General features: G+C 40.4%; 1 protein-coding gene across 2 annotated transcripts in view; it reads left to right on the top strand.

The window, feature by feature from the left end:
• The window catches only part of ME1 (malic enzyme 1), a 188,113-nt gene extending 170,673 nt beyond the window's left edge, over positions 1-17,440 (top strand). For both annotated transcript variants that reach the window (XM_075498284.1, XM_075498283.1), the window contains 5 exons: positions 1,581-1,686; positions 4,814-4,956; positions 7,557-7,730; positions 14,780-14,878; positions 17,083-17,440. In XM_075498284.1, coding sequence (XP_075354399.1) covers positions 1,581-1,686; positions 4,814-4,956; positions 7,557-7,730; positions 14,780-14,878; positions 17,083-17,241 — 681 coding nt within the window. In that variant the 3' untranslated portion in view covers positions 17,242-17,440. The remainder of the gene's footprint in view (positions 1-1,580; positions 1,687-4,813; positions 4,957-7,556; positions 7,731-14,779; positions 14,879-17,082) is intronic.
• The last annotated feature ends 330 nt before the right edge of the window (positions 17,441-17,770 follow it).

The following is a 17,770-nucleotide window of genomic DNA, read 5'->3' as shown; positions in this document are numbered from 1 at the left end:
GCCTTCCGCGGCTTCTGGTGGTACCCTCAGGATGGAAATGCTTTTCTTGCAGCTGGAAATGCAGCTGGAAATGAAAAATGGAGTGAAATTCCCTCCTGTCTACCAGCTCTTGCGGTGGCCGTCCAAGGACCAGCAGAGGAGCTTCGGTGATGGGACTGGCACACCCACACGTTGCCACATCACAGAATCGTGGTCTGAAATGTAGCATCGGATTTCCTGTTTTTGTTAAAATTAAGCAAAAACGCCATTAAAAAACTAATCCCGGCTTGAATCTGATAGTACATGAAGCCCTAAATTGAGCCAAAATTGTCAAATTCATAGACTTCAGTGGACTCATGGAATGAATTCTGCTCCAATACTTCAGTATAGTCTTAATTAATTTGCTAAGATTAAGGAAACTTTCATCTTATCAGTTGGAAAAGATGTGGCTGGGGAGATGATACATATCTGTTGTGGCTATTTGGTCAAAATTACATTTAGCGTTCCATTTTCCTCGTGCACTTCCCTATATATCTGTATAATCTGCTTCTTGCTGTCTGAAATTGTAAGATGTTTGAGGGGCTGGCACCGTCTTCTAGATTTGTGTTTGAAAGGTGCCTTTGCAGTGATGTTTTCTGCAGGCACGAGAATAAAACGAGGGGGGGAGGTGTATGCATTTTAAACTCTTCTGCTGAAATTTTCAGATGCCTGTGTATAGACAGAGGTCCACGTATTTAGGCAACTAACATGATTTTCACAAATTCTGGCCCCTTCTTGCCCCGCAGTCCACGTCACTTGCACTGAGCTCAAATCCTGTTTGCAGCCCCGTCAACATCAGTGCTACTCTATAGCCCTTTTTCCTGCATCTGTCACATTCCATTTGGAAACCTTGTTGGGCATCGATGGGTGGAAATTGCCGGTATAGATCAGGGCAAAAGTTGTTTCACAGCTGAGTCAATTTTGTTAATGCAAAAACGGTGCACCAGACATCTGGTTAGAATTATTTTTATTCCATCCTTAAGAATGAATGACTTAAATATGAAAAATGTGGAGCAACGTATAGGCTCCTCTATAGTCTATATACTCCCCCCCCCCCATATAGTCTCTATACTTTCAGACAAGAGCAAAGCTGAAAAAGCTAGGAGAAACTATTTTTGTTTTGCTAAGTTACGAATCCCCCCCGGCCCTGGCCTATCCGTACTTTTTGCTATATAAATATATTTATGCTTTACCATTAGTAACTTCAAGCGTTTGACCAAGTGTTAACAGGTAAAACAGCTTTAAGAATGCTTCAAAGAAGAAATTAATGATGCTTTCATATAATTGTTAATACAGTGGTGTTCTATAGCTGTTTTGAATTTAAAGTAAAAATATTTAATTTAATTTACCTACTGGTTAGAGAAATAGATTAGTCCTAAATTATCCTAAGTGTGTTAGCTGTACGCAGTGTAACTTTGTCTGATATGGTATTTGGTGATAGATGCAAAAGCAGAAATGAAAATAGGACATGTTAAACCAGATACTTTGTAAACTGATTATCCCAGGATATTAGGTTCCGTTAAACTTATAATAAATATATTTTTCTTTTTTTCCTTACTCAGGGGCGTGCCTCATTAACACCTGAGAAACAACGTTTTGCCCACGAACATGGTGAAATGAAAAATCTAGAAGATATTGTTAAAGATATAAAACCATCCGTGTTAATAGGTAATTTCTTTTACTTTAAAGCAATGACCTTATTCTTTGTTGGAAAAAAATGGGGATGTGGCTTTGTCTGAAGACAAGATCAAGTTCCTCTGAACAGAGTTTACCTTTGTGTGTTTTTAGAAAACACTAGGTGCATAATGGACTCTATTAAGCAACTGAACAAACAGTAACTATCCAAGCATGTAACACTGCTTTCACTCCAAGCCATCCATTTTACAGGGGGAATAATCCGAGTTGGTTTAAACATCTGATGGAGAACCTGATCACCTTCCTAAATTACTTCTGATTTAATGTGGATGGTGTAATACAAATAACCCCAAACTTAGACTGAGAAAACTGAGCTAAGCACATGTAAAGCTGTGCAAATATGAGCATGCTGTAGCTGAATCTTCTTTTCCCTCATATTTAGGTCCTTAGCCACCAGTCCTTTGTGCAGACCAAAACACAGATTTTACAAAGACTTTTTCTTTTATAAAAGCTGCAGGATTTGGCATCTCAGTAAAGGATTGTTCAGCTCTCTGCAGTTTGGTTATTGTATTTCAGTGACAGTTTCAGGAATGAACTGCAAGTACTCTTAAATCATTTTTTTAATATGTAAGACTTGAAAATTCATCTATCTGGCTAGTAAAATCATTCATCAGATGCTGGAAAATCTGAAATGCCACAGTGAAAATTATCCTGCATTTTAAGAGCTGCCTTTTCGACTATGCCTAGGCCACATGGTCCTTGTTCAGTAAAATCTGCTTTTGACAATGATCTTGAATGAGGTAAGTAAAGCTTATCTTGAATGAGGTAAATAAAGCTTATCTTTTTCTATGCTCCATAAAGATACAACTCCCAACACAAAGACCGAGTAGTCTCGACAATTTTAGTAGAATACAAGGCTGAAAAAGCTAGTGGAACGGAAGACTAGATTGAACGATCTGTGATACTTATCTAGATAAAGGTGTGTGGATGCTCAGGGAATGTTTGCTGTCATGAAATATGGATGTTTACTGTGTGTCATTTTTATTTATAAATCTATGCGGTGCTTTCCCTCATACTGTGAGGGAAAACTATTCCCTCCATTCATACTGTGTAATGAAGGCTCTTCCAACAGAAACAGCAATGAAAATTAATATTGGGGGTTTTTTTGGTTTGAGGACTAGTCATTTAGTATCTTCCCCTGGGCAGCAGGAGTCACGGGGAAATATGTTGATACTCCTTCTCCCAATGTTTTACTTAACTCTGTCTCAGTGAATCCTTATATACATTTCATCACCTGTGATGGCTCAAGGAAAAGCCTTAGTTTAGTTTGACCAAATACAAGAAATTGCAATTTTATAAACGAAAAACAAAAAAGAAATAGTGAGATTGTTCAGGGCATTTTGTTTTAACTTTATATCTGAAGAGAGTTGTTATTCTTACTATCGGCTGTCCAGAAGCAGTTTTAGAAGACATTAAACATTTGGCAGCTGCAGACTTAACCAGAAACTAAGGTGTATAACAAGCTCTTACACAAGAGGATCAAAATCATGACTGCCATAACCGTTCATCAAACATACAGTGGCCCAGCTGGTCTAGCACAGCTTTTGCATCCAAGCATCCGTGTCCATTCATAGAAGGTGAAGTAGAGAGAACTCGGGTTTGCAAAAAATAGTAGTATGTGACAGAAATGTTTGAGCAAGAGATGTTTAAAGTTTGAGAGAAGTCGACGATTTGCATCAGTTGAGGAGTTGCCTCTTTTCTTACCAGGGGATCAGAATAAAGGACATTTGGCCAGACGCAAAACCAAATGGGTCTTAGACATCATTGGGCCCACATTAAGCACCTAAACAGCGCCTAAAGAGCCTGTCATATGGTGCTTGGGCTTTCAGTAGACCTCTTGGGAAAGCTGCATTTAAAACAATTCAGGGAATTTCAGTGGGGCACCCACCTCTCCCTATTGAGGGCATAGGCTGTGCTTGAAGATGTCTCTGTAAGGTGATACCATGTAGAAGCAGTCAGAAAGTACTCTGAGACACCTTTAAGAAATATTAGTCCTGGAGCGTGTATGATCTAGCCAGCTCTGTGAGGTGAGGACCCCTTTCACCTCCCTCCAAGTGCCTTGTGCTCTCCTTGGGCAGACACCAAGCTGTCCTTTTAGAGTGGGCAACGTTGGGATGCTCATTTGTGCGTGAGTGACAAGAGGTTAGAGTACTGACCCAAGAGAGACCCTCTCCTGGCCCGGGTTTGAATCCATTCCTACTCCCCCAAGAGAGGGAACAACAGCTTTTTTCCTGCTGATGAAACTCAGATGCTGTGTGGAAAGCAGAGCAGGGAGCCAGGCACTGGGGGCTCTGAGCAAGAAGGAGGCTACCATCTCTACAAGCCAAGGGATAGGGGCCTCCCTGGACATAAAGATCCTTAGGTTTACTCCAAGGTCTGCTTATCTGTTTTTCACTGAAGGCGGGGAAAGCAAGGACCTTATCCTTGGATTCCCAACTCTTGTAGGTTAGGCAGAAATAGAGGTGTACTGGCATCTCAAAAACATCACACCCCACTCCCCCACCCCACCCCCCCCTTTTTGGTCGTGAGTACAGTATAGAGAATAGAAAAGCACCTCTGGTGGAATGGAAAGGGATGTATTAAAAAAAATTGTTGCTGTCAGGGAAGCCTTAAACTCAAAATTGGGATTATTCATCAGCTGAGGCTGGAGATGGCAGAATGATCAGCTGTAGAGACTTTACTCATCATGTCAGAAAAAACTGAAATCTGACACACTGGATCTGGGAGAAACCATCCAGTCTGTTGCATAAGACTTTAGGAGATAGAGTTGTACCTTTCTACTCCTTATTGGACTTACCTGCAGGTTAGGTGATACACTTCTATTTTATGTAAAGGGCCTGAGAAAAGTGGAGAAATTCACCAAACTGTACAGGGGTGAATAGGTTCTGCTTTATGTTAGGGATAATACTGAAGTTTCACTGTTGCAAAATCTTTTATACAAAACTTTGTTTTAATCGCATGTTAGGAAAAAGGTTGAACTCCATTTTAAAGAGGGAGGTATGCAGTAAAAGGAACTGTGTTCTTTTAAAAGTAACATGTGTGTCTGACCTTGAACTGATTGCATTTGTCTGCTTGTTATGTGTGTGTTTTTCTTCTTTAGGAGTTGCTGCAATTGGTGGTGCTTTTACTAAACAAATTCTTCAGGATATGGCTGCTTTAAACGAACGTCCTATTATTTTTGCTCTCAGCAATCCTACCAGCAAAGCAGAATGCACTGCTGAGCAGTGCTACAAATATACAGAGGTAACCAAAGTTTAGCATCTCTCCCGTATACGTACTGGAAAGGAAATCTGAAATCAAATTTAAAATGGGAGGAAGACAGAGGGTGGAGTAGCAAGCACTAATCATGTCTCTGTATGTAGGTAAAATGAGTTAATTTAAGTAACAGGTTTTTCAGATTTTATCAAGACAATTTCACTGAAGTCAATACATGCTTGCACCCTCATAAAAACATTTAATAGCTTTTACTAGCGTCAGGCAAGACTCATAGTCTTTATTATAACCAAAGCATCAGTAACCATCAATCATTAAAGCCTTATGCCTGTTTTTGAACTGTACCACTTTGTGTAATATATACACACAGTGGCATGCTTTGCATTTGAGATTTTGTAAATACGCTTTGGGGTAAGAAAATACTTCAATACAGGAAATAGAATCTTTAAAATAATCCTTTATTAAGAACTGCGGTAATTGACTCCTTTTACAAAGATTTCTATTACGGAAACATAGGTGAAAATTAAGAGAACTGTGCTTGCTTATTTATTATTGTATTATAGAAGTGCTAATAAACACGTCATCCTGTAATTCAGTCTAGAATTTGAAATGTATGAGTACTTGACTGTATGTGTTTCACAGTGGATTGTGTTTGGATTTCTTGTCAAATACAGGGCAGTGTGAATGACAGTTGCACAGTGTTTAAAAGACAAATTTAGCATGCCCGTTCCCCACTGCACACTACACAATTACAGTGCAATGCAAGAGCCAGGGAAGCGGCCTACGTGAAGGGCTGGTTATAGTGGGTAATGACATCTGGTAGGCAGAGCAAAAGACACACTGAAGTACTTGATCTGTCACCAAAACGTATAATAAGCCGGCCATGATAATACTGCATGACACCAAAGCAAACAGAATATTCTTCTGAAGAGCTGAATAGCAACAGTGGGATATTTTAAAATGCACGTTTCCAGTTCTCTAAAATAGGCATAGATATTTCTGATACAAAGCGCCTCTGAAGCATTTAGCAGTGACATTTATCACTTCAACAATGCTAGCATAAATAAAGCCTGGCTTTTCTTCCCCACCTAAATTTACTGCTTTAATTCGAGTGTGCTCCCTCCCCAGCAAGGCAAGAGCCGGAGCCTTTGGGCTGTGGATGTAGAGCCTGTGCAATGTCACTCCCCTCATTAGTCCAAAACCTCATTGCCTGATGTAGAAATTACTTCTCTCTCCCTGTGCATCAGGAATGATCTGGGGAGAACCTGGATAGTAGTGCTGCAGGTGAGTCACCTCTGAGGTGCCTCTTCTGCCAGCCTCGAACGGCACTCGATGGTGCCGGCATCGCTCCCACCGGGGTGTTCCTCATGCCAGGGGAACCTCCGCCAGGCTTGCAGCTCCCTTACAGCCCATCTCTTGGTACTCCAGTGCTATCACAGCTCGGAACGTGCACGCTACTGAATGACACCAGGCCTAATAGTCCTCTTAGCTAACGTTAAGCCGTTGGCAACATGAGCCCTGTCGCCACGTCTGGGCCACCCCACAGGGTTCTGTTCCTCCCCGCAGCTGCCTGATGTGTGCTGTGTGCCCGCGTGGAGCTACGCCTGTGTTTGGGTCCTGGGAAGAGATTTAGAGGTCCCGTGTGAGCTACAACATAAAATGAGTTAGAGCCAGTTCTCTTGTCCTCAGGACAAGTGATACGGTGTAACTTGTATCTGCACAGCTAAATTCTCTAATTCCCCAAAACTGGCTGGCTCTTCCATACTGCCCGCTGGGACCAGTCTGTGCATGGTGCCTGGGCCCTGGTGGCAACAGTACTACTTGGCACTACCCAAAAATCTGCTGGGAAACATCCTAGTGGTTTATCCATATTGGGTGATCACACGGCGGTGCCTGAGTTGGTGCCCTCACCCTGGTCAGTGTGTTACAATGAGGGGAGCCACAAGGTCCCAGGAGAGGAGGTCCCACCACCAACTTGTGCTATAGGTTGCGCCATGGGATGACCTTCCTGGGACAGAGCTCGCACCTCTGTCATTCTGTTGAGCTGTGGAGTGGGTGCAGGGGCCTGAAGAGGGGAGATTGGGAGGAACAGAGAGCTCTGCCTGTCCCCACCGCTCCTCAGAAATTGCCACATCCAAGAGTCCGACATTTAGTGGCCTTAGCGTCATTTTTGTGGATGATCTGCTGTTGGGAAAAAAATCCAGCAGCATCACCCGTTGTTACCATGACAGTATTGTCCACTTGGAGTTTTACAGCTCCAGGTGTAGACTTTCTTCCTGTGTACCCTTCTTCCCATGTACCCTTCTTCTGGCACAGGCGCACAAAGTGAATAACGAGTGCTGGCTTTCACTTTCTCCTCCTCTAAATTGTGCTGATAGCTCTTCCCTGAATAAGGCAGCTGTTACTCCTGACATCGGATAGTCACAGAGAATTGCCAGTGATCTCTAGGGTCAGCATCCTGATGCTCTTGAGACATACTCGGTTAAGTAGCTCTAACACCCTCTCAGAAGAGATATTAAATAGATGTAACCCAGCTTCCACAGTGGTAGATATTTAAGGGGATGTGTGAAATACTTCACCGGCATCCTCGCAACTAACGTGCTTTCTTTGGCTTTCTCATTACAATTTAGGGACGTGGCGTTTTTGCTAGTGGAAGTCCTTTTGATCCTGTCACTCTTCCAAGCGGACAAACTCTCTATCCTGGACAGGGTAACAATGCCTATGTGTTCCCCGGAGTTGCCCTTGGTGTTATTTCATGTGGACTGAAACATATCGGTGAGGACGTGTTCCTCACAACTGCTGAGGTATTGTATTAAAAATTATTTAAATTCCTTTATTTAGTAACTTGATAATAATGAAGAATTAAACAGAAATAGTTAAACATTATCTTTTAAATTGGAAAAATAGTACTTTCTGTGTAAGGTCTTTATTTGCAAGGTATGTTGTTTTTTATAAATTCTATTTGAACAAGTTATTTTTAAAAAGTTAATACTTGGTCCAAAGGTCATCTGATATAAACTTCACCTTCTGTTGGCAAGGAAAAAAGAGAAAGACTTCAGTACTGTATTATCACAGGTGAATGCACATATGTACAGTTTGCATACATATGCACATATGTTTGATTTTAGATTGAAAGGAACTATATTTTGATGTTGGTAGCTTTGGGGTGACTTTTGTGGGTATTTTGCTTGCAAAAATTATTTTAATTTCTTTTAGCTTTTTAGATTTATGCTATTTTTGAGTAGAGCTGTTGGCATCATTTTTTGTGGACCTCCCTTGTCAATAGCTGGTGGAAGTGCTCTATTGCCTTGTGGCTCCTTGCAGCACAGTTTGACACAATTGCCGTGTTATTCTTCCCATTTTCTTTCTTTTCTGCATTGGTTCTTTTCTTTCTTCAGGCACTTTTTTATGATCTTTGTTCTGACGTTATCCAACATGTGTTCTCTCCTCCTTTATCTCCACTCAGTGGGCAAGAGATGAACAGAGAGGAAAGACTTTTGGTTCTAGGAGTCATTCACCACCTACTTCCAGTGATTGTTCAAAATCTGACATGCACTGTCTTACAGTAGGACATCATAAATGCACAGGATTGTATCTTCAATATGTATGGGAGAAGAATCTGGCCTTTATTATTTTAGAATCCCTTATTGAAGCAAAATAAAGTACCAGAAGTGGTTGAAGTCAAATGCTTCACACAATTTTTAAATTATTTTTTTTTTTTACAAAACAATAAATCAATCTTTCTGTAGCTGTTTCTCACTTAAGAAAATTGTAACTTTCTGTGCTTTTCTGGGTCCAGCATCTTTGCTCCTCATCCACTATAGCGTCACAGCACCCTTACCTCTCCTTCCTCTGACCCTTTCTGTCTCACCCCATTCCTGCCCTGTCTTGGAGTTCTGTCTCCTCCGTTGCCTCTGTTGGTTCTGCTCTTGGCTGGCACCAAGAGTAACGTAATGAGCCTCACAGGACTCAGCTTTCTTCTGTTGAGTGATGTGATCTCCAGTGATGCTCAAGCTTCTGGCTACTCGGCTCCCAGGAACGTGCTTCCAAGCTCATCCTGCTCAGAGAGAGCCCTCAGTTTACCTAGTTAACTCTAATTAACCTAGATGCACTTCAGTGGTAATTTCTACCCAGTCCAGTTCATATAAATTACAATCCACAGAACTTCACGAAAGTGCAGCGTCCTAATCTTCAAAGAAGCTGTGTAAGCATGCTTGGAAATACATGGGTAGTGTAGGTAGCACACAGAGGAAGCCTCAAAGCAATGCAATTAGCAACTATTATGGAACAATTTAAAAAAAAAAAAAAAAAGAGAGAAGAAAAAAAAGTTGCCCCAATTAGCAGAAGTGAGAATGCCTGACTCAACTCTTGCAGCTTCTCTAAGGGATATTGCATTCCGGATTCTTGCTCCTTGTGTCCTCTTCATGGATTAAAGGGAAGAAAATGGCCTTTTACTATCACTCGGAGGCAACTGATAGGCAACGTGATCCTATGACCGGCAGTATGTGATATGAAGCTTTCTTAAAGGGTGAGCGCTTGCACGCTGCCCTTGCTGGATTTCTGAAGGTTTTTTTTTAAGGTGTGTGCTATGGCATCTTTAAAAACGTTTGCCAGCAGCTTGCCCTCTATAAGAAAGATATTCACAATTTCCATCTTTAAAATTAGTAAAAAGCCCAGACTGTCTCCACTGGCTTTAACCATCTCAGGAGGGCAATGATCCATCTCGTAAGTCTTTGGATAATTATATCCTCTCTTTAAATCCTTCCCTGTAATTTCAGTTGGATACGGTGATCCTCGCTTGCTGGTCTAAACTGCTGTGTTAAACAGTTGTCTTATTTAATTCTAGAAGTTGCTTCATTTTGGTTTGGGTGAAATGGTTCCTATATATAGAGTGCTGATGGATAAAAGGTGACACATATGTGGATTGAACGACGTTTCAAGTGGCAGTCTTCTAAGTCAGAAAAAAGTCTGTTCTGAACAAAGAAACTTAGCCAAACAAAGAAACGTAACAGTCAGGGAAGTAAAATGCTATCAGAAATTGCGAAGAAGCCTTTAAATTCTCTCTTGAAGTAGAGGTTCTCTCCTGACTCTTCTTTTTTGGTAAAGGTTTTGCTACATAACTGCCTTCTTCTAGTAAAATCCCTAGAGAAATTTGACATGTAAAAATGGTTTTGTTTTGTTTTGGTTTTTTTTTCCCTTGTGTAGGAGGTCTCTATTGGCGGCAAGACCAATGGATAGCAACTCGCCTTAGGGCTGGAGCTAAGAGCAGTCACATCTGGTCTCCCTGCTTGTGTGAGAGGCAGGGGTGAGCTACGGCCAGTTACTGGGCAAGGCGACAACGGATGGATTTCAGAGGAGTCTTTGCCAGAAGAGGTGTCAGGGCTGTGAAGGCTGGGAGGGCTGCTTAGGCCCTTAGCTGAAATTACAGTACAAAGCAGCAGCAAAAGTGCTTTTTGTTCTGTTTTCTTGGCTTTTTTAATGGAAGGATAAAATCAAAATAGTTTCATGTGGGTTTTAGAATAGTGGTTAGTATTCTCCATTTGAAATGGAAGCACCCAAGATGCTGCAAAATTTAAAGCACCAAACCCATGCATTTTAGACAGAGGGACCTTCTCAGATTGTAGCCGTAGCTTACCTGAAAAAAGAAAGTATAAAAAATAAGCAGCCCAGGCTGCATGCCTGCACCTCCTGTCTTGTGGCTTTGCCACCTCTCCAATTAAATCTGATAAAAGTCACTGTTGTAACTACAACAAATTCTACTTTCAGTGTTCTTTTCTTCCTGCCAAGTAAAATAGAACATAACTGATTTTGAATGATAAATCTAAGGTACTGTAAGCTCTAATACCTCTTAATTGCAGGCAATTGCTGTGTGATGACAAGGGACATTACCTATTCTTCTAAGTCCTACCAAACACAACAAAAGGGACAGAGAATTGTGAACTAATGAAATATTCTTGGCATGTGTGACCTACAGTTAAGTTACTCCAGAAATAATCCTGTTAAATCCTTTCATTATAGAGAATACATCCTCCAGAAGCCAAGATGCCCCCACTTGCTTTATGCCATTTGTCCGGTCTTGGCTGCCTTTCATTTAGGTTCTGCAATAAGGCTTAGCTAATTTCTCTATTAAAAACTTGACTTAATTAAAATTTAAAATATCAAAATAGCCATACTGGGTTGGACCAAAGATCCAGCCAGCTCAATATCTTCCTGTGAAAGTAATCAGTAGCAGAAGCTGAGGAAAAGAGGATAAATAAGGGGAAAATAAAAATACAGAGAGATCCTTCTGCTGAAATGGCTTCTCAGCTTCTGGCAGCCTGTACTATATGGCCTTCCTGCACTGAAGTTTTATCCCTGTATGGATTTCTCTTTCGTAAATGAGCCCAGTGGCTTTTTAAACGTGTTTATACATCTGAACATCTTTTGGCAATTAGTGTCACAATTTAATTATGAGTTGTGTGGAAAAAGAAATTCTCCTCTTATGATTTCCTGCTGTCTGATGATTTGGGTTCCCTGTAGTGCCATGAGAAATGTTCACCTTCAGTCGTCTTTTGTATTTTCTTTCAGTCTTATCTTTTCTTCTCCCAAGTCTATTTTATTAGGTTTTTGTCTCCTTGGACAAAAAATAACCTTTTGATCATCCTTGTTATTCTTTATACCCCTCATGATTCTTTCCCATTCTTGTTTGAAGTAGGTGGAGCAAAAATGCACACTGTTCAAAGCAGTGTTACATTGTGGATTTATACATTGGTATAATTACGTTTTCTGTGTCGCCTCTTATTTTCTTAATAATTCCAAATGTTGATTCATCATTTTTTCCCCTGCCACTGAACTGATGTTCTCAGGGAGCGTTTTTCAGAGACCACATGAAGAAGGTGTCATTCTCTTTGAAAATGCTTGTTTCTGTGTTTTTGCATAGTTTTTAATGCTGTTACAGGAGTATGTCAGAAGGAATAGCATGGCATCTATATAGTTAAGCTTGCTACCTCTCCCACTTTGAGCAGTGCCCAAATGTTTTGCGGCTTGCTTTCTATCAACCCCATCACAACAGAGAAGTACTCTACTCCTGAACCTTTTTTTTTTTTTTTCAGTGATGCATTACACTAATAGCAACTTGCTGTTGATTTCTTCAGATTTCATCTTTCCTGCAGAGATTAATTTATCTGCAGAGATTGATTTAATCCCATTAAACTGTTAACAGCAGAAATCTCATGTTATAAGCTCCTCTTTACACATTCAGATGCACATCTTGTTTTATCAAAGGGCTGCGTATCATTTTTAAATAACCTAGTTGTTATTACGCAAAGCAAAAACTAGATTTTATGCTGTTTTAGCTCCCCCTGGTGGGTTTTTATCTCTGCTGTATTTCTCAATATCAGATTAAAATGTAAACAAATAGTTTTCCTTTACTCATTATACTCAAAAAGAGTATAATCTCTTGTTGCTCTTATCAGCATTTCCACTCTGAATGGAAAAACTTACTACGCCTACCAGCATGCTCATTGTTTCTCTTTGAACCTGGAGTTACTATAGTGTTTGCTCTTTAATTCAAACTATTTACCTGCTTCTGCCAGAAAGGGTGAATTGATGATAGCCAGGCATCCCTTCTGACGCAGTCCTCGTTGTTTGCAAGCAACCTACACGAGGTCCTATTTCCCACATGCGACAGGAACTGCAGGAAGCAGTTTGTGCTCTGTTTCAAGTATCTTCCTAGTATGTTCCCTCAAAAGTGCACTTCTTGCTTTCTCTTTGGGCCATATTATCAGTTTCATTTCACAGTGTTTCCTGAACTTCCCTGGTGTTTTCAGAACCCCTTGATGGGTCATACGTGGCTCCACCAGATGCTATCCAGACCAGAGTTTTCCTTCCATCCACAGAGTACCCCTACAGGTCACATCACGCAGTAGTATCCCCGCACTCCTGGATCAGTCAGTGACTTGGTTCTAACCTTTTGTTGTCTAAGCTGTAATTGCCCAAAGATGTATCATTTCTCCTGATGGGAACACTGAGGGTGCCTCTTCATGACTCTTCTATTCTGCATTAGAATGGTCTTCGAGCACATCTCCCTGGTGTCCCTACATACTCCACCTTGGTCCACAGTGTGGCATGGTCTTGGGAGGAGAGGGGGACTGGTTTCCTTTTGGATGAAACTAAACGGAAGGATACACTCCAGGAGCAAGGCTAATGTACTAAATATCAATGGAAACTGCTTATAAACTGTAACAGATTTAAGAAGTATGAGCTTGCACTGTACAAAGAACCTCCTTTCCTTGTCACTGTTACATGTTCCCAGCTGTTCAAAGGGCAAGTCACATCCCCTCCCCAGAGTCATTTCCTTTCTGTCCCAAAGCAAGATAGGGAAATTTGAAATTTGGGTTCTGCTGATGCAAATCTCTCTTAATTTTTTTTAATAATTTGTTTTGAGATTGTAGTAGAGAATGTTAGTGAAGGTAGCTATTAAAAACTGCATAAAGTCAGACCATTTTTAATATATCAATTTTGTGTTTAGTTTGCGTAGAAGATACTTAGATTTGGTTCTAACTAGCAGCTCCCTAGAAGGTACAAAGGTGGGCAGTTAAAGAAATGAAACCTTCAAGTCCACCGAACAGATTACAAAGCAGAAGACAGGTTAGCGAAGTGGCATCAGCTGATTCTCAGGCTCAGCAAATCCCAATCTGGATCGCCCTGAAAGGCTATTTTCTATTGCAGATCCCCAAATGACAAACAAATTTTAGCTAATGATAGCAGAAATATCATTAGACCCAAAGGCAGCCCCAGGACCCTTTGCTTCTTAAAAGGCATCTGTCGCAGGAATAGAGGAACTTCATGAAGTAAGCCCATAAGCAGACAGGGCAAGCAGCGTCTCTCCTCACTCTGCGGAGAATGTCCTCACACCTCATGGTAATAGAAGGTTTTTCATATGGCCAATGAGTAAACAGTAAAAAACAACTTCTCCAGCTTGCTGTGCTTTCCTGATCTGTTCATTGCTGGAGATGACAACAAAACATTTCCAGTCTTGCTAGGAAGACCAGGCAAGAATATTCAGGCCATAGAGGAGACGCTCCTCTCAGACATGCACCAGAACTTCTGTATCGTTCCTTGTTTCCCCGGTCAGCCTGGTGAAAAAGCAAGCAACGAGCAAAATAATTTCTTTAGTTACTTGGTACGGTTGAGATGACAGACCCACTGCAGCCTTCAAGTGGAGTGGACAGACTTTTTCTAGCAGCACTGGTTTTTCCGTCCCAGCAAGCCAGAATTTAGCATTTGACTTTCTATTTCTAAATCTGACTGCAGTGACCAGCAGGGCTTTAAAAGACCCTGGATAATCTTACCTTTATTTTACTTTGTTCTGTGGTTGACCATACTTACTTTTATGATCTCATACAGGCTAGATGTGTGAGCTGGACACACAACAAACCTGCTCAGCCACCAGTAATTTTATTCAAAGCATTTTACACTTACGGGTTTCAGCTCTGTTCTCTGCACAGGATAAATTGACAACTGTCAGAATAACAGGTGCTTCTTTAATTTTAGAAGTCTTTGACCCAACTACAATTGGTGGCTGGAATTTATATCTCACGGTGAACTATTTGCTAGTTTGTGTGTGTCATGGACTTATTTACGTCTTGAATAAGTCTTATTGTCTGAGTGAGAAAAGGGCATAACAACCTAAATTTCTAGCTCTTGTGTAGCTATTCCTAATGATAAGGCTCGTTGTGAAAAACACTGCCTAGGTGGATTAAGCAGTGATTTGCCAAAGCGGAACCATTTCTTTGCTTAAGACTAGATCGCTGTCTAATAAAGCTACAGCTGCATCTGCATTTCAAGTTAAACATGTCTGCTTTATTTCTAGGTAATAGCTCAGCAAGTTTCAGAGGAGAATTTACAGGAAGGTCGTCTGTACCCTCCATTAGTCACTATTCAGCATGTGTCACTGAAAATTGCTGTGAGGGTAAGTCATTTCAGTCTTTTGTGGCTTCTTTTCTTCCACGCTCTCTACATAATTGAGCATTTGATTTGATCAACTAACAAACCTTCACACCAGTTGGTTTATGTCAATCAATCTTGGACAAGTAGCAGTATCAAAATTAAATTTAAATTCATAAATGTAAATTTAATCCAAATACAAGAAGGAAAGATATGGAACCCTAGCAAGTGTTTATGCCTGTAGAGCCCAAATTGTACTGTCCACTGGTCAGGAGCAGGTCCCCAGGCTTACAGTCATGCAAGCTACACAGCTGAAGGCTTTTGGCCCTTCGTGATTATCAGTTGCCTGTCAAGAGAGTAAATGTCACCCTGTGTCCAGGCACTAATCCCTTTTGTTCCCATCCTTACTCTGGCCCATCAAATAACTAACTACAGGGCTTTGTGGCTCAGGTTTAGGTCGGAGGTTGCCTGGTTGGTTGATTTTCACTGGCAAATACAGAGTTGATGCAGATAGATTTTCAGTAATTGATCTAACCCTGCAGTTTCCCAAGAAATCTGGCTGCCCTGGAGAAGAAGAGGAAGCTTTCAAATAATGTATTTATCCCAGTTCTTCCCTTGTTCTGTTTTTTAGGGTCTTTTTTTCAGCATTTTAGGAGGTTATTTTGCTGGTCTTCTGTGACCTTTTTTCCTCCAATTATTGTTTTCTCTCTTCATCACCTTACTGTGAATAATTCCACTTACTGCATATTCTTTTGAAAGAATAACAAGGAGCCCTCATGCATGAAACAGTTCCCCTAGCTTCACTCATTCTGTATATTTAAAAAAAAGAAATCCTTCTCACAGTTCACGTCTTCTTAGGCAAGTAATAACTCTGTTCTGCAGATGTCAAAATGTTACTTAGATTCCTCATGTGAAATCAAACTGCCTGTGTGTTTGGCAGAAACACAGCAATAGAAATTCCTGCTCTACTTGTGCGTGTTATATAAAATACAAAAAAGGAAAATGTTACCAAACATTTATTTCTGCCTGATCTCTGCTGAAACTTTATTCCTGCAAATACCTATTCTGGCTCATACAGCCCGAGAGGTTTAGCGATGGCCTCTGCCTTTTCCAGGGGAGGAATACCCTCAAAATTTTTTGGAATATCAAACGTGGGGTGGTAAATTCAGACCTTGTTCAACCGTGATAATGATGCACACAGACCTGAAGATGAACTCTTACATAAACACCTGAAGTGCTTCTCAGTCAAATCAGGTTGGGTTTCAGATTAATCCTAGAAAGGAAGTCTAAATACGGTAACTTGGGGCCTCAGCTCACCAAGCTAAAACATTTATGTTTTAAAGAGAGACCTAAGGAGAGCAGGAAGGAGACCGTCTTCCTCATATTCAAAGTAGGAGCATTTGTCTGTTTGCTAAATACAGTTTGAAGCAGATCTTTCCAAAGAGTGCTGCTGCATAAAACCAGTCTGTCAAACTTCTTTTGTTTCACATATGAATGTCCAGTCTAAAGTTACACATTTCTCAAGTAGGTGTTCTTCAGACGTGAGAGGCTACTTTGATGTGTTGAGTGGGCTCCAACCCCTCCTAAACTTCATTTTGGTGGCAGCTATACTTGTGATGCATAATTGATTCACTTAGGTATGGTCTGGGTGAGGAAAAAGCAAGCAAACATTCATATTTCCCCCAACCATCTCCAGAATTAAACCTGTGCACTGCGTAGGACTAATTTTTTATTGTGAGTTTACCTTTAAGAAATATATTATCAAACTATGACAAATAATAAACTTCTCTAATATGCAGGGAGCATGGAGCTTTGAACAAATCACACTTTTCTTACAGTGCTTTGGAAAAGATGGTAAACCAGGGTAATCTGATGATGGAAAAGCAGAAATTGTATCTCAGTGCTTGGGGTTTATGGAATATTTTATCCACAGCTGCACAATAAAAACTAAGATATTACTGGATGAGGAGGAGCACTGTACTTGTAACAGCAAAGACGTAATCCCGTTCAGAAGTAGCATGAGTCAGACTCACTTAAATGCCAACATCATCCTGTTCCTAGTCTTATTCGCTGTATACGAGCCCAGATCCAGTGTGAATAGAGGTGACTGTCAGCACCGGAGAAGATGAAGTCTTATCTTGATTTTGAACTAATTCCTACTTTTAAATCCTATTAAATGTACTCAAATGGTTTATCAGCACTAATGAGGATTTTAATGCATCTTTCCAGATCGCCGAAGAAGCCTACAGGAATAACACTGCCTCCATCTATCCTCAGCCCAAGGACCTAGAAGCCTTCATCCGCTCTCAGGTTTACAGTACCGATTATAACAGCTTTGTGGCTGACTCCTATACCTGGCCTGAAGAAGCCATGAAAGTGAAACTGTAAATATTTAATGAAGAATGAACAAGCTAGCAGCAGTTAAAAAGCATTAAAATATTCAGAACATTTCTGCCTAGGAAGCCTAAGAATAGCTAATTTTTTAAGATGCAGAAAACTTTTTCTAAATTGTAATATGTGGTTAGAAACTCAGATTAAGAAATCATATTAATTATACATGAGAAAATAAAAATTAATCTGAGAAATATATTTGTGTTGTTTGGTTTTTTTAATTATTATTTTACTTGAGGTATCCTACACTATAGTTTGACAGATCTTTTTGTTATCAAAGTAAGTGGTTGTACCTTGAGTTCAGAGTTTTGTCACAAATGTCAATGAGAACTTAAGCAGACAAATGGTACCATGGAAAATTGAGAAATACGACGACTGTTAATCCATTACAGGTCACAGTGTAATTTGCATGAATTGTCACGCTACTATTTAAAAATAATAATAAAAAAAACAAATCCACTTTAAAGAACAGTAAGTTTAGAATATTTTCCTCCAAAGAAAAGCTTTATTGGTCACTCCTGTGTGG

Source organism: Mycteria americana, chromosome 3 (genome assembly GCF_035582795.1).
Source record: "Mycteria americana isolate JAX WOST 10 ecotype Jacksonville Zoo and Gardens chromosome 3, USCA_MyAme_1.0, whole genome shotgun sequence".
Classification (NCBI taxonomy): domain Eukaryota; kingdom Metazoa; phylum Chordata; class Aves; order Ciconiiformes; family Ciconiidae; genus Mycteria; species Mycteria americana.
Note: the sequence above shows the minus strand (reverse complement) of the source record. Positions and strands in the feature narration are given on the sequence as shown.